This window comes from Erithacus rubecula, assembly GCF_903797595.1.
Source record: "Erithacus rubecula genome assembly, chromosome: 17".
Taxonomy (NCBI): Eukaryota; Metazoa; Chordata; class Aves; order Passeriformes; family Muscicapidae; genus Erithacus; species Erithacus rubecula.
Window position 1 is genome coordinate 3,507,210 of NC_136669.1, and position 22,399 is coordinate 3,529,608.

The window sequence follows — 22,399 nt, forward strand, 5'->3', positions numbered from 1 at the left end:
AGGACACACTGGGGCTGCTGGGGGGAGCAAGAGGCAGTAAAGGGCAGCAGGAGACCACAGGTGAGTCCCAGGGCAGCCTCCAGCCCCCAAGGGCAGGAGTTCACCCCAGGGCATTCATCCTCCTGCAGCCAAGGAGACAGACCAAATTCAGGGAAGTTGAAAGGAATTCAGCTGGGTCATTGTCAGATTTCATCAGAGCACATCCTGCCCCTGCGTGGGACCAGCCCCAGCAGAAACCTCAGAGCTGAAACACAAACCCCAAAGGCAGCACAGCCCTGGCTGCATTCCTCCCAGCTGGGCTAAGCAAACACCAAAGCCCAGCAAACCACAGACACTCACACAACACTGGGATAAAACTCTCCCACAAAAGAGCTGCTGCTTATCATTCTGGTTTAAACTGCAGCAGGTGAAAGCTGAGAGCAGCTCCAGTGACACTGTGCTGGGCTAAAGAAGCACCTGCTGACAAGCACTTGGCTTGGGGGGGAAGTTTGGGAGCTCTGCTGGGACCCAAAATGACCACTCCAGACTCACTGGCCCTCTCCTTCACACCTCCCTGCAGAGACATCTGAAAAAGGGGATTTATTTCAACATAAACATGAATATCTGCACTATATGAAGTATGAGACAGGCAGAACCACAGCGGTTCCCTGCTTCTCCTACATTCCTTTTCCAAGTCTTTGGGCTGAGTCCCCTCATCTTCCAACACTTCATCCACCCCATCTCCTCTGGATACCAAGGAGCCTGCCTTGAAAAATCCTCTACTCCAAGTTGCAAGAAATTTCCAATTCTTCCATTTGCATCTGTTTACTTAGATCACAGTTTGCCTCCCTTTGTGCAGAACACAACAAACTCTCTCAAAGCTGGCTGTGCATCCTCTTCTTTTCCACCCTCCAGGTGATTCCAGCTTCTCAACCCAAACCTTCTCATCACCTCCACAGCCTCACCTTGCCATCTTCATGATAGACAAAGATGTTCCTTGTGCTATTGTCCTTCAAGTAAGTGATCTGCAGCCCGTGGGGGTTCCCGATTTTTGCAGGCTGGAAAGTCGCGTTGAGGTGTTCAATCTTCATAATTGCTTTGGGTTCCTTTGCCTGCAAAGCACAGCTGAGTGAGCAACACCTGAGAAGTGGATTTCCAACCTGAAAGCAGTTCATTTCCTGCTTTCAGAACAAAAGCCAGTTTGAGCTAAAACCACCTGAATCCCAGCCCACAAAACTACCTGGTGATGAGATATCCAAGACTCTGCTCAGGTGTCATCCTGGAAAAATGCTCTGCTCTGCAAAATTCAGCAGGGGTACAAAAACAGGCAGATTGCTAACTAACAGGCCAGGGTGCTTTGTGACTCTCCAGCACCTACAGATAGACAATCCTAGTCCCAAAGGATGGATGATTATCCCCTTTGCCAACAACAGACCCGGCTGCTTGGCTGGGGATAAATCCATGTCCATGTCCCATCCTCTCACATGAGCCACTAGCTGCTGACTCTGCTCCTCCCCTTGCCTTCTGAGCCAGGAACTTTCTTTTCAGAGGGACAAACACAATCCTTACAGCCCACCTCTAGGAGGGAGCCTGGGAGGGCTCCCAGCCCCACCTGCACCCTCAGTGGCATCACCAGAGTGTTGTTCATCCTCCCACAAAGTGTCTCTAGAAGCTGACCACCCCTCCAGGACTGCAGCTGTGGAAAAAACCATCCCAACAGATAGAGATCAGCCCCTTGGTGACACCAGTTTTGGAGCAGGGCCAGCAGAAGGTGTGGGGTGGTGCCATGGTCCCATCAGTGCAGAGGTGTCAGTGCTGCTTTGGGAACCTGGGGATTTGCTGTGGGCACAGCCCTGCTGGGGAAATCCCAGCAGAGAGGATGTCTAGACAGCACCATTCCCTCCACAGCTGAGGTCAACAGCAAGGCAAAGCAGCTTTAAAGTCTCAGAGCAGTCAAGAGTGACTGAATGGAACTTTCACTTCTCCCTCAGCAAGGACTGGCTCTCTCTTCTCCAGGAGATGTAACTGCACCATAACAATCCAAGCTGAAGGGGAAGATGGTGCTGTCAAAGCCAAGGAGAAGTGAGGATGGATGTTCCCATGCTCTGGCTCATCACAGCACCACAACTGCTCCAACTGCTTGGGAAAACTGGCTGGTGGCTCAGCCTGGGCTGCTCTCAGCTGTGATGGTCAGGGGAGACTCAAAGGTCAGAAAAAACACCTTGGCTTTCTCCAGTAGATGATGCTGAACATGCAGTGCCCATCCATTCATCACAAATGTGATTTTCATGGTAAGAGCTCCACTTCTCACAATAATGAAACATACTCTGGGGAAAAAGACAAATACTTCCACACTGCTTGACACTGGAACAGAAAACCAGGGAGCTTTCCCTCTGGATGGCAAAGGAGAACCCAGACCCCAGTGACCACTGCAAGGTGGTGACACCTTCATCACAAGGCAGTCATCAACATGAAACCCACACCAGCTGGATGATGCAGAGCCAGAGCCGAGAAAAACTCCTTTGCTGGTGGTTTGAGAAAAGCCCTATGGACCTTAAAGGGCACCAGAGCAGGAATGTGTGAATGGGGCTGTGGGGCATCTCTCCAGGACTGTGCTGGAGGAAAGGGCAAACCCCACTAAAGGGAGGGTGAGCTGAGCCTGCTGCTCTTTCCTGGAGCAGCTGGGGACTCAGTGCTTGTGGAAACTGAACCAATACACTGGTGCCCTGGGAATTATACATTCCAGGATGCTCTCAGAGCTGCAATCCCATTGCACACAGCAACCCCAGGTACTCACATCGTTTTTGTTGAAGTACTTCAGAGCACCTTCCCTCTCTGATAACACGAATTTTCGGCTTAAGAATTGCCCATTGTCACGTCCTCTCTTCCACAGAAATCCTTCTCTGTACCCTGCAGCAGAAAGGAATGACTGAGAACCAGGGGTAAAGTGCTGTATTTATAAAGAGAGTTGGCACAAAGAAAAGAACTCAGGCTTCAGAACGAAGCAAAGCAAGTGTGTGGCTGTTCTGCTGAGGACATGAATGAGTTGGACCCTCTCCTTCAGATCTGCCCCCTCACTCTGCTCTCACTCTTCTCCCACAGCTTGTGCTTCAGGCACCTCCACCCTGACACCCAAGGAGCCCCTGGGGCATTATTGCAGCTCAGTCCTGGGCTGAGCCAGCACAGACAGAGGATGCCCTCTGTCCCTCTGTCCCTCTGTCCCTCTGTCCCCTCTGCCCCCATTCCCAAAACCCACCCTGCCACTGCCTGCAGGTGCAGATGGGATGGCCCAAACCCTCATTTATCCCACAGCCAGCCCTGGGGGATGACATTGGACATTTCATCATTTTCATGTTCTTTTTCCAACTTCTTGTGTCAAAACACAGGATCCAAATCCCACTGCAAGGAAGAATTACAAAAACCCAACACAACCAAGTGTTATCCCATTCTGTGGCTCACATGTTGGCTCTTCCCAGGCCAACAGCTTCAGCAAAAGAGCTCCTGGCTGCTCTGACAAAGCCAGCTGCTGATTTCAGTGCACTTTGGTCCAGATTTTTGCTTGTTTCTTTTATTTTTCTTTTTTCTCCCCTTCAGGGCTGCATCCTCAGGAGCTGCTCTTCTGCTCTGCCCAAACCTGAACCCCTGTCAACACCCATCAGTGCAAACCACTGTGAACAGCACTTGAACCCAAGATGAACCCACACAGGTTCCCCAGGCAAACTGTGTCAGCAAGAAGCGTCCCCAAAGCCTGATCTAAGGGTTGTGAAAACAGCCAGGGAAGGTGCTGAGAATCAGAACTGCAGGAGGCTGAACAGGGAACAGATCCCACACTGCAGGGCACTGGAGACAGCAAATAAACCCTCTCTTGCTTATCAACAGCTTCATATTTAGAGGCACCTGGGCACATTCAGATCTTCAGGAGTGATCTTCTCTGTGACCATGATGTGAGGGTTTCATCCTGCAGAAAAGCAGAAGCTGAAACCCTCACTGACTTCCAGCAGTAAATTGCTTTCTGGAATATTGATAATCCATTGACACAAATGAGGTTTGAGCAAATTCTCCCCTGTGAGGGAGCTGAGGCCCTGGCCCAGGGAAGCTGTGGCTGCTCCATCCCTGGCAGTGCCCAAGGCTGGACAGGGCTTGGAGAAACTGGGATAGTGGAAGGTGTCCCTGCCCATGGCAGGTATGTTCTTTAAGGTCCTTTCCAACCCAAACCATCCTGTAATTCTGCTCTGCTCAGGTGGAAGCTGAACAACCACAAGCCCTGCAACACCTCTGACTGCTGGTGTTGGACCACACAGCATCGTGTGCACGTTTGCTTCCTCTCCTGAGGCACAGAACGAGGGATGCACCCACCTGCCATCACCCCAGATCACCAGCACCCAGCCATGAGTGCAGAAAGCACCACCTGGGGAAGCCCTGCTGGAAAAATGCCACTAACATTGCTAACAGTGCTGCTGTCACACTGTCACATTCCCTGCATCACTTCTGCCACTTGCCAAGGAGCAAAATCAGCTGCTGTGTTCTGCAGGCTGCTGTGGCACAAACCTGTGACACCAGGCAGTTGTGTCCAAGCCATCCAGCAAATGGCACCTGATACAAGCACACAACCCAGATGGGTATTTCTGACCTTTGATGTGGTTTCCAAGGAAAAATGAGGAATTTAAATCTCCACACCCACTTCATCCCACGCTAAAACTCTGGGGCCAAGGAAAACAGGGACACCAGGTTGGCTGACTGAAAAGAAGATGATGCATGGCCCTGTGCCAGCTCAGGTGGGCTGGTGGATTCTTCAGCACTAAAACCAGCAGCACCCACTGGTGCCCACTGCAGCCCAGCTCCCCTGCCTGAGGCTGCAGAGGAAGCAAGGGAGAGGATTTTTTATCAAGAACATCTGTTGTTGCCACCATCTTTCCATCTGACCTCTACCAGCATTTGGTTCAAGTTCTCCATTTTAAAGAAGAGGGATATTGCTACTTCCCCACCTCAGAAAGCTCTTACAGAGCTTAATTAATGATGGGGGGGCTGGTCTCTGAGAATGTGGATTACAGGAAGCACCCAAAATTCCTTGTGCAGCTTCACCCTTTGTTCTCAGAGAATAAAAATTCCTTCTGCAAGGAGAAAAATCTGATCCACTGGCTTGGACCAGTGCATGGACCTCTCCTTCTGTCATCCCCAGACAGGCATTAAAAATTGGGAATTAAAACCATCCTTGGTTTCTTTGGCTCCTTATGTCACATCTTAAGTCACATCTGGGAAGGGGCAGCAGAACTCCTTGTTCCCATGGTGTTTGTAGGGCTGTGGTAAAACCAGGTCTGGTCCCAGGCTTTTAGAATAAACCTGAGTGTATCCAACACCACAGAAATGCACTGTGGTTTTTGTCTTCTTGTCTCTCAGTGTAAATGGTTGGGTTTGACTGCTCTAAGTTGTAACACTGCTTCCTATAGCACTCAGCCACCATCCAACAAGACACTGCAATTGCTTCAATACTTTAAGAATTGGCATTCCAATAAAAGTCAGAAACCAAGGAACACTAAGTTTGCTCATGGAATGAAAACATCACTCTTTGCTCAGATGCTCCAGAAGAGAGCAGGATGCAGGTCCTCAAATCCTCAGAGCTTGCACCTGCACAGATTGCTTTTTTGCCTGTTTTTTTTTTCTTTTTCTTTTCTTGCTTGTTTGCAGCTGTGCTGAGGAGTTCAGAACTTCCCTGCAATAAATTCTGCACCATCTCTGGTAACACATTTCCTGCTGGTCCCACTCTGAGCAGTGCAGACACAGCCAAGCTGGAGATGTCTCAGCATCCCCCTGGCAGGTTTGATGATGAGATGGGAATCCTTCCCCTGGGATCCTCCTGCACTGACCAGCTGAGGAGCCACAGGAGCTGCTGCAGCCCCTGCACAGCTCAGCTCTTTGGAAATCCCAGCCTCAGCAAGCAGCAAATGATGTGTTCAGTGACCCCCAGGACACCTGGGAGCCCAGAGCTTGGTGCACCCAGGGCAAGGTGGGAGCCTGGGGGTCTCAGCTCACACTCACAGAAGGGAATGATCTCCCTTCACCTCCCTAAACACAACTTTTCCTCCCCATTTAGCACACCACATTCTCTTCACATCTCATCCAGCCAGGCCAAAGAGCCCAAGAACTCGCCAGTGCAGCACCCTGACACCCACACCACACATTTTAGAGGCACAAAATCTCCCAGCTCCACTCAATCTGTCCTCTCTTAACGAGCACTTGGCATCCAAATTACCTTTCCAAAAGGCCATTTTGCAGAGAAGGGTTTCCTGTTGTCATTCAGTCTGCCTCTGCTGCCTTCCAGGAGCTCATAAAACAATTATTGTCCCTCTGCTTTGTCGCCCCAGCTATGGATGCAAGCAGCTGATGAGATTGATTGCTTCCACAATACCCAATTAACCCACTCACTCTGCAAACGATTGACTTAATCAAAGGCAATTAGAGCCTGAATGGCTGCAGCAGACAGAAAGTCAGGATTTAGTGCATGATTCAGATAACATTGTGCAGACATCTCCTTGGCCTTCTAAGGGAAAACATCTTCCCCAGTGCCCAGCTCAGTGCTGGAAACAGGTGAAACCTCAGGTTGGTGGTGTGAGGTGGCACAGAAAACACAAGGGAGCAGAACACACACTTCCCTTTACTGATAAAAGGGGAACTTGCAATGGCTGATGTTCCCTTTTTCCTGCTTTTTCTGCTAGTGCAGGGCCCAGAGCACCAAGCATTTGACCAGACCTCAGTGACCAACAGGGTCCTGAAATGGCAACTTGCCCCTGATAGTCAGACCCAGCCCTCTGAGCAAAGTCAACTCTGTTTTACAAAACCACCTTCCATACTGATTTCTTCCACAGCATCTTCTCCCAGTGTCAAAAACCCAAACAAACAAACAAATCACCAAGAAAACCACCCCAAAAGACTCAGTTTGGAGGTAGGAGAGGTCTATGTAGAAACACAGGTGTCAGTGAACTCAGGGACTGTTTTTTCTTGAGACAAATCACTCCAAACTGGCACAGCAGAGCCGACAAAGCCTCACCATGGGCAGGTCAAGAACAACCCATGACACCTGAAGCAGAAGACAGAGATCATTTTAGATCATGTGAGGAACAACTTCAGGGCTGAAGCCAAGCATGAAAAACCAATTCTCCAGGTCACTGTGAAAAGACATTGCCATCTTGCTTCATCTTGATTTTGTCATGGCAAAGGTGCTCCCCAGCTGCTTGTGGAAAATGGAGCCAAAAGCACCAGCTCTGTGGAAGGATCAAGGGGCTGAGCTTAACTGCACATTGAGATCCTGAGGCTGACAGAAAGCAGATGTCTGTCCCACCCCACAGGCATCTGGCATTTAAATGCAAAGTCCATCCCTGGGTTTCCAGTCCCACCTAATTGTGAATACACTTGCACTGCTGGCTCACAGCTGAAAATCCAAATTGCTTCTAAGCAAAGCCCCAATAATAAAGCTGAAATCCATTAAGCCTGTGATGTTTGCCACTATTTAAATCTGATTAAAATTGTACATGACACCGCTAAGCCAAACAGTCAGAAAACACTCCTGTCAAGTCTGATGTTTCTCCATGTAATCCAGACCCCCCTTCTTTCACAGGGTTGTCAGCTAAAAGGAGTCATAATAAGAGATCATGTACCTAATCCAGTTTCCTAAGCTGTTTTTAACTGGTTGCTTTAATCACATGTTATGATTCCCTGCGGAGCAGCTCTCAGGTGACAAGGACATTAGCACAGTCACTCATTCACACCCCTGATGGGATCACCCTGCCCCTGGTGCCAAGGCACAGGTGCCTCTGCAGAGCTTGGGAAGCCACAGTGGGATAAAAATAAAAAAGGGAAACCACAGCAGCAGGGTAAGGTGGTGCAAAGGACACTCAACAGAGAAGAAACTTCTTTAGGTAGAGTGATATTGATCTCCCTGTGAGCACTCACCTCCTCTGAAATGCTGCTGGGAACAAGTACCAGGAGAAAACACCAAATTATACAATTCCCAAGTCTTCACCTGACTGCTGCAGGCATATCAGGTTGGATAAAGCAGCCAGCCACATCCTCCCTTTATCAGTTTATCCTGTAATTGACCATCGATACAGTACAACTTCCGTGGTAACTTAATTATTGAGCAAGTGTTTACATATTAAAGATAAGGCCACAGCTGGCTGCAGCAAGCACAATTTGATTGTATCTGCTGGGAGATGTTACAACCCCTTGCTACAGGAAATGTCTTTACTGGAAGCCTTGCACTTACATTGCTGAGAATTGAATGTGGAATCTAATTTTACTTGGAAATCAAATGCCTCCTCTTCAAATGGCTTCCCTGCAACACCCACCTGGGAGCCTCTGGCTGCTTGGAGGAAAAAAAAAAATCCTGTTACAGGTAAATAACCTTCAGGTTTTGATGTTTTGAAGCCAGTCTTCCATAATAAAAGGCAGATGAAGGCTGGGAGGTTCCCAGTGTGATGTTCATCCCATTTACCAGCACTGAGTGCACTCAAAGCCTGATTTAGCTGGAAAGCCAGAAAATGTCTGAGGGCAGGCACGTGGTACTAACCCACAAGAAAAAACACCCCAAAAAATCCTCACTGCAGCCACTGTGAGTTATTGCACAGTGTCCCTGCACCTTCCCTCTGGAGGGGCCCCTGCCACCATCCCACACCATCACCAGCCCTCCCAGGGATGCTCACAGAGCTGGTCCTGCCTGTGCAAGGCAAGGCAGAGCTCAGGCAGAAAGCAAAGAGGAGAGGCACAGGGGACAAGGAGCCCTGGCACCCTCCCCATGCACCACAGAGGGATTCACCAACCTACAGCTGCCCAGGCTGCAGCTCAAAACACCTCCAAAGCACCTGAGCCACCTGAAGGGCTGGGTGTTACACAGGCACCTTCAAACCACACCTAGGGGATCAGGATAAAATGATCTCCAAGCCTGAAGAGCTGTAGGTTGGTGAATCTGCTCACACAGATAAATCCAAGCAAGGATGGGATGAATTCAGATAAATTCAAACTCCCAACAGAGCTGTAGAGAAGTCAGCAGAGAAGTTCACCACAGATTTGAGATGAGTTTTTGACTCTCTGTTCTGGGGCACCCTGGAATAAAGCATTCCCCCACACAGGCAGCATTTCCACAAAATCACAAACCATGGAAAGCCCTTCTCACATGCACACAGCATTTGCTTTTTCTGCTTTGGAGCAGAATCCAAATGGCTTTGAGCAGATCTGCTGTGGTGCTGCTGTTGGCTCCTGAATTTCTTTTATTGAGTGTTCAATGCATTTACAGTGAAAACTTCATACAGGAAAGGAGAATTTTTAAATGTAGGGCTCTTTTCTGCCCTGGCTGCTGGTGTTGAGCAATCAGCTGGTACAGGATGCTCTGGCAGCTGTGCTGTCAAGGGAGGAGCATTTGGCAGTGCAGCTGCAACCTCCAGCTTACACAAGGACATTTGCACACCTTGATTTTTCTGGAACTATCACCTCCCATTCCCTAGAGCAGCATAATCCCACTTAATGAACTCCTGGAATTATATAAACCAAGGCTAAATTCTGTCCCAATAAATCACTGATTTATTCCCACTAACTTAGCTAGGCTAAAATTTTCTTCCACTCTCTGCAATGCATGGAAGTTTGAAATGCACTCCTGCTGTGCAGCCTTGCTGTATTTTAGGTATTTTGGGGACATGCAGTTTGTTACTGCCATGCCACATACCTGTCCCTAAGGGGCTGCCCTGGTTAGAAACTAGAGGTGGCTGCTATGTCTGCACCTCAACAGCAGCAACATTTGTAAAACCAATCCCATTTAGCCAGTGGGGAGGCACCTCCCTGCCCCATTTCAGTAGAAGCACCCCAGAAGAGGGATGTGGACAACTCCTCTACTGCAGCTTTCCCTGCTGCACCAGAGATTTCAAGGTGAAAATTCAGATGAGCTCACTATAAGAGGAAAATGCAGGTGGATGTGGGCTGGTGCTGGCAAGAAAGAAGCATCAGCAAATGCTCTGGTTCAGAGTTGAGGCTGATCTAACTCAGCTACATCTCTGGCAAACTCCAGAAAAAGACATGACCTCACCCTGGAGAATGTTCTTTATCTGGGGAGAGACAGAAACCACCCGACCCTGAGCAGGTCTCCAAAGCAGAACGGATCTTTCTTTAGTGGAAATTGAATTAAGCTACCATGAGTTGCCATGAAAACAGCCCTCTCCATGTTCTTTGTTATCCTATTGCTTCCTAGTCACTCCCTTCTCATTAGTGGAAGAAAGATGCCCCAGCTTTTTGGTCATTACTCAGGGAATGTGAATGTGCACAGTAAAAAAATCCCTGAGAAACACCAGACCTGGAGCACCAAGAACTACCCATAAAGCACAGAAAATACAGATTTCTAGGGATGGTTCTCCTATTCTTTCCTTAAATGTTACCACCCAAGACATGGAGAACAAAGCCCTGTATTTCTCCTCAGCTGTCTCCAACTGGTACAGGTCCATTTATTGACTGAAAAACTCAAAGTTACAGGAACAGGCAGCCTGAGCAGTATCAAAATACACTAATTCAAGTTGGTTGACCTCAAACAGGGAAAGCTCAAGGACAGGAGTGAGTCATGATAATTATAGTTGGGGTGTTTCACACATTTATTGATCTTACAGTCTACCCTCATCAGCTGGGCAGACTCTCCTGGGAACAACTCAGGGCATCCCCAGGGAGCACCCAGAGCACACCCCAAAACACAGGCAGCACATTCTGCTGCCACAGGGGCTCAGACCACCTCACCCATGAGAAACTGCACTCCTTCAGCAAATTCAACCGATCTCAAACTGACCACAAATTCAATGCTTTTGATTTGAGTTGATAAATGTAAACATTTCTGTTAAAGGATGACACAAAATGAAACAACACATCTTAGGTGTGCTTTTTTTTCAGAGGGGGGAAGAACCCTAATGAAATATTTTGTAAAATATCCTTACATGGAGAACAAAAAAATAAAAGACCAACCCCCAAGAATTTAAAATTTCATGGGGCAGCCCTTACCCCTTTCAGCAAGGCTCACACCCACACTGCTCTGCTTCTCCTGCATCCACTGCTCACACAAAAGTTCCTGCTAATTATAGAAGCTTGGATCAGAGCTGTGCTGAAGGCAGCTTGACAGAACCAGCTGTTAAAATGACAGCTGGATCCTAAACTAGCTGTGAGCATCCAGCTTTGGCTTGCAGTGGTGCTACCCCCTTCCCAATGCCTTGCCTGGCTGGCTGCTCCTCCTCCCCTAAGTTCAGACCCACAGGTTCTCACCAGCAAATTTTGGCTGCCTAAATGCTTTTCTGCTTTAGGGGAGTTGAAGACATCAGAGCATTTCTCTTTGCTAGATGCTTTTCCTCCTACAGCAGCTATCTGTAAGATCCATCACCGCCCCATCACTTTGTCACTGCAATCTTCATGGATTTCCTGGAAAGCATAACAGCAGTCCCTGGCCTCTTGCCATAGCTCAGAGAGATAGAAAAAATAAAAAAGCAGCGAATTGAACTCTAAAAGACAAGCTTTTGCATGTGGAGCCCTCTCCTTTGCCTTCTGGTGGAGACTTTGTGCAGTGTGTCCTTATCCAGGCTGGGAAGTGGTGCAGCAGCTTCCCTGGATTCCCACAGAGCCCCAGGAGGCAGCAGTGCTCTTTCAGAGGGTCTGTACCAAGTCTGAATCAGCACTTCCAAACAGCTCCTGCAAGGCACTGAAAGGCTTCTCCAGCTCCTGGTCATATGATGTTATTCCTGTGGAAATGTCAGCACATCCTGGCATGACACTGATGCCACGTGCAGGTCCCTGTCCCAGCCCTGCTCCCCTCACACACACAAAAAAATCACAGTTAGGCAAACCATGCTGTGATCTCCCCTTGCACCATCCATCTGAGTTTAGTTTGCTAAACAGCCCTTTGATGTGCCTTGTCTTTACTGCAGCAAAGTCCTGTTTGATGTTTAGACATTTACACTGACAGGGAGTGAGGCTGGGACCCAGCACAGGCAGGAGAGCCCTGCCCAAACCCCTGAGGATGCTGCAGGGGATGCTGCCAGGCTGGATGGGGGTTACATCTGCTGCAGGTTTCCTGAGTGGATTTTTCCAAATGGATCCACTTCTTTCCAAGGCAATTTGGTTCAGTTTTTGTTCACTCAGTTTTTCTTTGCTCTGAGTGAGGCTGCAGAGAGCAGAAGTGACCTGCAGTGCCAGGGCACACCAAGGCAGAAGAAGCAGTCATTTGTTTTAAAGCAATGACTGCATTTCCCTCAAACCTCCAAGGAGAGGATGGGGAAAGGTTTCTTGGAGCAAGTCCTGATATGGAGCTGTGTAATGTTAAATGCATAAAGGATTACACTGGGAAGACATGAAAAGGAGACTGAGCATCAGCAATGGGGTCCCATCTGTTTCAGCTACTTTTCTGCAGACTTTCCTCCTTCAACCATTTCACTCTTTCTCCAGAGCCTTTCACCTTAAACTCTTCCTCCCTATTAGCCAAAAGGTTTTTTGGGAAAAAAAAATAATAAATCAGGCTTTATCCTACTTTTTTGTACCCAAAATCCACAGCACAAGTGCCAAGGCACGGATGGCAGAGTTCACACACCCCCACTGGGTCAGGCTGCTCCTGGGGCTGCAAACATCACACCTGGCACACAGCAGGTGCTGCACAGGTGAGTGGGCAGCAGGGGGGCTCAGACCCACCTAGAGGGGCTCAGACCCACCTAGAGGGGCTTCACCTTCAGGGGAGGGTGTGGAGGGGGAGCAGCTGGCTCCCTGGCTCCCAGTGTGACTCATGTCCTGGCCAGGGGCTGATGTCAGTGCTGCAGAACAGAAGCCTCTCTGTGCATGAGAAGGAGGTTTGTGTGCCAGGCAAGGTTGCTTGCTGGAGGGATGCTCGTGCTTTAACCCACTCCTGACAACAGCACACCAGTCTCCAGTGACTTTGGTGCTGGGAGAACTGCAGGGTTTGCAGTTTCCATCAGGCACTCACACCCCCAGCCCTCTGATGGAAACCTCTGGGGATGCTTTTTGGGGGCATCTGTACAGCACTCAGAGCACTGATGCAACAAAATGCTCTTGAGAACTCTTGAAATGCTAAAATGCTGCTTTGAAAAGTCAATAGTGGAAGCTGCATCGTTTTTGGAGAGGGCTGGAGCCCTGCTGTCACTCAGCCTGACATCCTGCATCTCCCCCTGCCATGCTCCCCACTGCTCCAAAACCATGAAGAGAAGCATCAGCAGAACCTGCACAGCACCAAGCTCACAGGAGGCTGCAAAACTCAGCAAGATTCCAAACTGCCTGATACAAAGACTGCAAATTCCAAGAATCCAAACTGCCTGACACAATCCCTGCCTGGCTGTGATGCCAAATCTCTTCATCCTCTGGGACACTGAGACAGGGCAGAGGTCCATGCCAAGGAAGAGCAGCATCCTCATGCCCTGAGCTCCTCATTCAGACACAAATCCAGCTTGTCCTGAGATCAGTTCCACCTCAGCTGCCCTGGGTACAGCCACACACTGCCCCAGTGCCAAGAGAAACTGCCTCTGGTGTCAGCTGTGAGTGAAACTGCAGCCAGACCTTGGGACCCTGCAGCCAAACCCTCAGAGCCAAGGGCAGGACTGAGTGCAGAGATTGTGACATGGTCTTGCTGAAATCCAGAGAGAGCCAAACCTGCTTTGGCTCAGCCAAACACCAGAATTGGTTGCTGGGAATTTACCAGAAATGGTGATTTAACAAAGGCAGCACTGATGCAATCCTAGCAGGCACACCAAGCACCAGCACACACTGCAGGGAACTGATGCCATGACTTCCTCCCACAAAGCATCTCCCCCTCCATGCCCAAATCTCTGCTTTGCAAAAGCCAAGATGAATTCTTAACAAAATACCAGGCTAGCCTGATTTTTGCTGCTTTTTAACCACACTGCTATTACTTTTATTTCCATCTCTAGGTCTACAAGGAATCTCCTTACAGGGATTGCAAAGAGAGGCTAAGACAGCACAAAAAAGCATCCCAGAGTGAGGGATGCTCCACAGACCCTGTGACAGCCACATCTTCCCCATGCTGCCCTGAATCACAAAAACAAGAGCTTCCCATCAGTGAGGGGCAGAGCAGAAAATTATGGAGCTTCTCTCAAAGCCCTGCTCTAATACTTGAGCCTTTCAAGCATCAGAAGAGAATTTAATCCATTTACAACTAGCATCAGATAACAGTGACATTAAAAAGCAGTCGGAGCCAAGCAGCAACTTCTTTTTGAGGATATTAAGTAGAAATAAATTAAGTTATTTCTTTATATCAAAAATTTCTCTCTATGGACTAAGATCAAGACTGGCTAAAGCTTTTGACAGCTGTTTGCCCATCAGCCACATCTGCATTGAGGTTAAACAGAGATTTACACTCACAGGAATTTCTGAAAAACTCAGACCTTTGGATCAACATGCAGCCAGTATTTTCAGAAGTTCAACTCATAAAATGTTAGAAGAGCCAATTATAATTAGGCTTTTTCTACATTTCTATATATGGTGTAAATCAGGCAGCAAGTCACTGGCATTACAGGAAACATGCCAGCAAAAAAGCAGAATGAGGGGAAAATAAACTCTTTATTTGCATGATACCATTGACTTTACAGACACGTAACACAGCCAGGGCTTTAAAGGCCATTTATAAATTTGCACTATAAATTCTGTAGCACTAAAGCTTTTACTGTGGTATTCAGAGTCCAACGTGACCTGGTGTTTGCACAGTGACATTTCAAAGCTCAGTGCCCTCAGCAGAATCCCCTCCATGGCCACAGCTCGGGTTTGGGCACAGGAGCATCAGCACTGCTCTGAGAAATGCCAGCAGTGCTTCAGAGCAGGGGGGTAGAAACGATTGTGTTTAACAGAACCAAACACTGAACAGATACAAAGCACTGGAAAACAGCACTGCCACTGCAAAACGGGACAGGGAGAGGGAGAGGGAGAGGGAGAGGGAGAGGGAGAGGGAGAGGGAGAGGGAGAGGGAGAGGGAGAGGGAGAGGGAGAGGGAGAGGGAGAGGGAGAGGGAGAGGGAGAGGGAGAGGGACAGGGAGAGGGAGAGGGACAGGGACAGGGAGAGGGACAGGGAGAGGGACAGGGAGAGGGACAGGGACAGGGAGAGGGACAGGGAGAGGGACAGGGAGAGGGACAGGGAGAGGGACAGGGACAGGGAGATCTGCTTCAGCCTCAGACACGGGGACACCCAAACATTGGGACACTTGGCCACCTGGACACAGGGACACCCAGACACTGGGACACAGGGACAAGGGGACACTGGGACACTTGAACACCTGGACACGGGGACACACAGACATGGGGACACCCAAACACTGGGACACAGGGACACAGGGACACGGGGATAGGGGGATAAGGGGACAGGGGGACACCCAGACACTGGGACACAGGGTCATGGGGACACAGGGACACTGGGACACTTGGACACCTGGACATGGGGACACTGGGACACAACCGGACACTGGAACTCTGGGACACAGGGACACCCAGACACCGGGACACAGGGACATGGGGACACAGGGACACCAAGACACTGAGATGGGGACACCCAGACACTGAGACATGGGACACTCAGACACTGGGACACTCAGACACTGGGACACCAGGATACTCAGACACTGGGACACCCAGACACTCAGTCACCTGGACACTTGGACACTCAGACACCCAGATACTGGCAGAGCTGCCCCGGGCTGGAGCCACAGCCCCTCAAACAAAGGCCAGGCAGAGCCACGGCTTCACTCCCAGCCAAAGCCTATTTTTAGCACAAGGAGATGTTGTAAGCTCATAAGGAACTGGGGGAAGGGAGAAAAGGTTAAAGAAAAAAACCCAACAAATGCTGAAGTGTTTCTGTACCTTGTCAGGGCAGGACAGGGAGGCAGAAGCTCCAGGTTCTGTGTCACCCTCACCCAGCAGCCAGAGCATGGAAATGATGCAGGATTATTTCATACACACACCAACCCCAAACCAGGCAATGCCACCCATCCCCTGGCAGCAGTGGGATGCTCCTGCACACCCAGGCAGGTGACCTTGCTCTGCACCACAACATTCTTGGTGCCTGGACAGAGCCCAGAGAGATGTTGCTGATAACCCCTGACATGGTTGCTTTTATTTCCTGTTTTTTCTCCTATTGCTCCTGTGAGCTCTGTTTCCTAAGGAACCAAGGCTTCTGTGAGCATTGCTCATCTATCTCTCCCTCTGGCTTCTCTGCATCCTGGATTATTTCAGCCAGATGTGGCTCCCTGTAGCTGCTGGACACTCCTCTCTCTTTCTTGCTTACAAAGCAATGGGGTAATTTACACACTTAAAAAATTATCCTCAGCCCTGTGTTTTGCAGAACCACCCTTGTGCCCCTCTTTCTGCAAGGGGCTGGCATCTCCCTGCTCTCCCCTAACCCCCAACCATACCCCATCCTGCTCTGTGTTTGCAGTGCTTAGCACAGCATCACCCTGACCACACTCAGAGCCTCACCTGGGAACAGCCAGGAGAGCTGCCCTGGAGCTGGTGGAAATATAAAGAGGAACATCAGCCAAGGATGTGGGCTACACTAGAGGAAAAAACAACAGTGAACTACATCTTCCTGCTGGTCTGCAGCAGAGAAGCTGAGATGGCAGCTGGCTACCATCCTGACCACACACATGAGCTGGCCCAAATCCTTCCCAGTGCTAAAAGCACATCCTGATTTAGCTGACAACACCTTAGCAATAGAGGTTTGGTTTAACTCTTTTAAGAAGCAGGTCTGGAGTCTTGTCAGCACTTACAGGATGCTACAGGAAGGATCTATGGCACATCTGCCCATTTTCAAGGAGCTGTTTCACACAACAGCTGTGTCTCTCCCTACCCCTGGGGGTGATGCTCTGACCATGCAGGTCCAGTGGGATGGAGCAGTGCTCCACATAAAGACTTTCAGACAGCATAAACCAGCACAAGAAATTGGGGAAAAACCCCAACAGCCCAGCTCTGCCTCTCCTGCACCTCTCATGGGAGCCCAAATCTGGGAACACTGGGAACCCTCATACCACTACAGTGCCCTGAATGGTCTTTGCTCTTTCTTTAAACCAGCACCCTTCTCTCTCCTGGTTCAGCTGTCCTTCCCTGCAGCCAAGCTTGGGCAGGGCAGTGATTTCCTGGTAAAGCTGTGTATGTGAGGAAAACACCCCTCTGGAGCAGCACACCTCTACCACCACCTCTCCCCCAGCAGTGCAGCACTAAAACCTTGCAGCCTGCACAGAAGGTGCCCTGTTCCCCTGAGCCTGCAGCCTCTCTCCACTCTCTCTTCCTGCAAACACCCACAGATCAGAAGACCCTGCCTGTCCCCTGCCTGTCCCCTGCCTGTCCCCTGCCACCCACAGTGTCACCTCCTGTCCCCAGGCCACCTCCACCCCGGGCTGTGCTGCAGGTGCTTGCAGAGCAGAGGGAGGGGATGGTTCTCCTGTGGCTTCACACCCCCTTCTGCACAAACATCTCCTTAAAGACCACGAGGGCTCAGGGCTCAGCAAAGGCCACCTGGAGCCCTCAAGCTGGTGCTTTATTTCTTTGCTCAGTGCTTTGGGCTGTCTGATGTGCAGAAAACCCTGTGCCCTCTGAGGCTGCCATTAGCTTTGCTTTGCTCCCTGGGTGCTGCTCAGCTCTGTAATTTGCTTCTGAGGCTGTGAAAAAGCCCACAGCAGAGCTGGTGTCGCTCTGACACCCACAGCTCCTCACTAGCTGGAGGAAATGGGGTAAGAGACAGCAGAGGATCAGGTCTGTCAGTTAAAATAATTGGATTTTAACTGCAACACTGCTCAGAGTTTTGTCTGATGAGGCCCAAAATAAACTGCATTACATCACTGCAGGTCACACTGAGCTAATAAGGGTGCCTTCCTCACACTGAGAAAGGACATTTTTGTGTCCCCTGTGTTTTCTCCTGAGCTTTGCAATCAGAGCTCCTTCCAACTGTGTGAGTGCAGGGGAAAATTAATTCAAACTGCTGCCCAAATTATGCAAGAGCCTCATGGAATGGAAAGTGCATATTAACAGATTTTACTATTTTAGGGCGTTCTTTTATGTCTCATAATTTATTTTGCCATCATATTTGCAGACAAATAGGAAACAACACATAAACCAAGCAATCCTTAGGGTGCTGACAGAAGATAGTAGAAGCAAACAGGCACCTTCAGAGAAATGCTGCCTGAATAAACCACAGCTCACCTGAGCAGTGACAATATGATCCAACCCACAGCACCATAAACACAGGAATGCAATCCAACAGAGCCAAAAGCCCTGACCATCACTGACTTCAAAGAGCAAACTTTGCTCTCTCTTGGCCATTCTCTCATCTGTAGCCTGAGATGCATCAGAGCATTTGCACCTTGACCAGTTTATCTCATCACAGTGCTCCAGCCCTGCAAATACAACTCCCTTCTGCTTCCTCCACCTCTCCTTTGGTCAAAATAAATCCCTTTGATTGAGAGGAATCAAGAGCACCCAACTGAACTAACTTTCAGCAGGTCCTCTGGGAAGCACTGCCTTAACTGCCATCTATCAACACCAGTGGAAAACAACCAAGCTTTTTAAAACTGATCAAAATATTTTTAAAATTTATCAAACCTTGCAATTGCCTTGAGATACAGATCCAGACTTTGATGGCAATTGCAACTGTCCCCTGTTTCTAGGAGATTTCAGCACACATGCCCCACTAAACTCCTTTAGGAAGGACAATTAGCTGGAGACTGACAGTAATTTTGCCAGTTCATTTACCAGAAGGGATAAAGCCAACCTGAAACATGTTAATGTGGCAGTCTCAAGACTGGTATCATCCTGTGCTGTTGTACAAGACATGCACTGCTAGAGAAAGGGATGTGGCCATGCTGTTAATTAGGATTGCTGGGGTGTAAATAATGTTTTGTTTCATCAGTTCTGGCTAGGGCAAACAAATTATTTAGCTCATGCTACAGCTGAATGAAGAGCTCAAATGTATGAGAGGCTGTCCCTGGGAATCAATAGTGGATCACCACAACATTTAATCACAGTTTCACAGATCTCAGTGCACCATCTGAACTCAGACTGACTCCTCACTCTCAGATCAATGTGCTGATACACTCATTAACAACAGAACCATCACTCTGAAGCACTGAGGGAGGCAGAGGAGCTGAAAGCTGGGAGCAGCACAGGGGTTTGTGCTCCAAGGTTTCCTAGGGCAGCAGGGAGCTCCAAACCTCCCTCAGAGGAGCTTCCAGTGGATCTCCCATGGAGAGTTAGTGCTGTGATTGCACAAGAGGAGATCTCACCCAGGGGCTGAACCGAGAGCCAGGGACCCACAGCCATGGCTCTGCCAGGCTCAGGAGTGGTTCAGAGCTGCCCACACTGGGCATTTCTGCACATGGGAAGAATCTCTGTCCCCCAGTCCTGATCCTGCTGCCTGGCATCACTCTGCACCTCATGAGGCAGATGTTTCCCAGCAGTTTGGGAGATATGCAAGACCTTTGCATCCCACACTGCCTTTTATTTCTCCCCCTCCCCAGCAGCTGAAGTTTGCTGCATCCTCCTGCCTGGCTCCCCTGCACAATTCTCTCAGCCCTGCACATCTGACCCTCCTGTCCCAGGCTCTGAGTCTGGCAGTTCAGCTGTGATACTCCTGCTTGGCATCTACAGGCTCCAGACAGTCTCTCCCCAAAGAATATTCTGAAAGACACTGAATTTCTGACCAGGATTTCATCAGGCTGCCTGGAAAATTATGTTGCTCAAAACTATTCCAATATAGCATTTTCTTATTTTTGATGCAATTATTGAACAAATATCAGAATGTAAAATAGCCCCTGGGATTGGAAAATGGAATTAAATCTTCCAGCAAACATGAGAAAATGGATACTGACATTTCTATTAGCAACAAAATGTTTCATGCTTAGAAACTGGTAACCTGACACTGCTCCAGGGAATTCAGGAGAGTGAGGAAAAATGGTTTGAGACATTAGGGAGAAACAGAGATGTAGGAACACTAGAGTGAGACACAACTGGATGTGGGGTGAGCAGGAGGGAGCCCTGATCTGCCAGTTTGTTCAGGTCAGAAGAGGAAAAAAGCAACAGCCCAGACCCTGTGCCATCCCCAGCTGGGCTGAGCCTGGCAGGAGCAGCCCCATGAACAGCACAGCCAAAACTGCCCCATGTCACTGGAGTGACACAGGACCTGTCCAAACCCCAGGATCATTGCTGGGACAGGCTGAGTGCTGGCCCTGGCAGTGCTGAGTTAATGCCTGGACTCAGTGATCTCACAGGGTCCCCTTCTCAGGACACAACCCCAGGAAACCAAACCCCAGGCTAAGAGAGAGCTGGAAACTGCATCCTCAGCTGGTTTGCAGGAGGCAGGAGAACTTTTTGGCAATGGTGAAGGACAGGTGGGCACTGCCCTGGGGGCTGTGATGGTGCAGCACCAGGGGAAAGCTGGCACTGGGAGCTTGGTGTGTGCATCCCCAGCTTGGTTTTGTAACATCAGCCTGGTGCCCAGCACAGGAGCCACCTGGCCACAGCTCCCCCAGAATTTACTGTCCAAAAGAACCAACAAATGACACCCCAGATGCACCTGCACGGCTCCTATGTTGGATTTTTGGAGATTGTGCCACTCTCAAAGACAACTCACCACCTAAAATCACTTAGACAGCTCTCACAGGATGCCCACCAGCCTGCTTCTCTTCCCCCCCTCCTCCCCAGAGCACTGCTCACTGAAAATGGCTCACCCTCTTCTCCTCTATTCTCTATTTAATGGCTTTTGAACTTCAAAGAGAGGTGAGAAAACCTTATCACTTCAGCATGCAGTTAAATATTATGCAGCCACATTACTGAAGAACACCTACAAAATACACTGCTAAAATAAACTCCCCTTTGAATTCTTCCTATAATATCTTTCTGAGAGCTCAGAACATGCTGCCCTTCTTCCCACACAACACTGAAGCACCTACTTCACTTTAACCAGGTACACACTCTTCTCAGAGTCAAAAGGACTCATCATGTGCTTAAAATTATGCATTTTCCTCAAGTACTTGGTTGAATCCCAGCTTTTATATCCAGAAGTTGTAGAAATTGTAAACGTTATTCTTGGATGGTTATTACACACGCATTGGCAGATCCATACCAAAATTATCTAAGAAATCAAACTATTTATTGTTAATAGAACATGTCTAACTCCAGCAGACAACTTTTATAAAAATCTAAAATAAAAATGTGCCTAATATACTCTTTATGAATATGGATACTCCCCACACACTGTGTTCCTCATGTACACAATACAGCAGAGCTGAAATGCTCAAAACATAAATTGAGAATATATGAGATCAGAATTTAATTGTGGTTTTCATAACAGCAAACTGCTGGAGCTACCTGCATATGATTAGTCTTGAAAAGCATCATGAAAATAATATTTTAACCTTTAATCTGTAACATGGTCTTTGCTAATAAAATTATCCCAGAGTCATCCAAGCAGATAGCTGGTGTCAGCTACTTAATATGCAGAATAAATTAAATGAAACTTACGTATAGCAAAGAAATACCCAGCTAATTCCATGCTGGTGCAGCCACACAACAAACCCAGCTGAGCTCTGTGTCTTGTTTTCAAATCCTGCCCTTCTGCAAGGAAATCATCCAACCCACTGCTCTGCCCTCCCATCCCCCTGCAAGGGGGCAATAATCAGCATAAAGAACACATAAACACAGAGGAAGAAAATGGAAGGTGCTGGACATAGAAACTTCTCTGCCAAGAGTGGGTTTCAGTACCTGCAGAGTAAGGCTCCTGCTTCTCACTGTGGATGAATTCTTTTCGTTCATACTTGGCTCGGATCCACTGCTCCCGCAGCAGCCTGGAAAAAAAATACACAGAAAAGGAAACGTGGTCCAAGGTACATGAAGAAAGAAGCCAGAAGCATTAATTCTTCAATCAAAGCACAAGTGTGATTTAGAAGTCTTCCCAAAAAAAAAAATTGCATTGGGCAGTCTGGAGCCAAGGGTTTCTTCTGCTTGCTGTTGGACAACAATAAATCATTTCCTTGTATATCCAATTTTATTGGAAATTTATTTTTTAAAAATGCACGGATTTAGCAGAATGACCTGTTCCCACCCACCCAATCAACCTCTGTAAAAAATTCCCTCAGTATGTGAACCATTTTAGACCTGATTTCCTCTGACCACATTCTTCAGTGAGCAGGGTCAGTAAATGAAAACATCCAACTACATACAAAAGAGATTATTGCCCTGAAGATATCACCACAGAAGCAGAAAGTGCTGAAAACCCATCTGGCCAAGCTCTTCCAAACTCACAGCCCATACTGCCAAGTTTATGAAAGTAATCTATGATGCATGGCAGCAAATGTGATCAAAAATGATCCTTTAGTTTTAATACTGAAATGATACCAATGATTTATAAACCAAGACC

At 48.6% G+C, this 22,399-nt stretch overlaps 1 protein-coding gene across 2 annotated transcripts in view; it reads right to left on the reverse strand.

Moving 5' to 3' along the window:
• The window catches only part of ADAP1 (ArfGAP with dual PH domains 1), a 45,917-nt gene that overhangs the window by 5,390 nt on the left and 18,128 nt on the right, over window positions 1–22,399 (reverse strand). For both annotated transcript variants that reach the window (XM_079321177.1, XM_079321178.1), the window contains exons 4-6: window positions 21,745–21,827; window positions 2,777–2,889; window positions 945–1,091 (exon numbers count right to left, since the gene is read on the reverse strand). In XM_079321177.1, coding sequence (XP_079177303.1) covers window positions 945–1,091; window positions 2,777–2,889; window positions 21,745–21,827 — 343 coding nt within the window. The remainder of the gene's footprint in view (window positions 1–944; window positions 1,092–2,776; window positions 2,890–21,744; window positions 21,828–22,399) is intronic.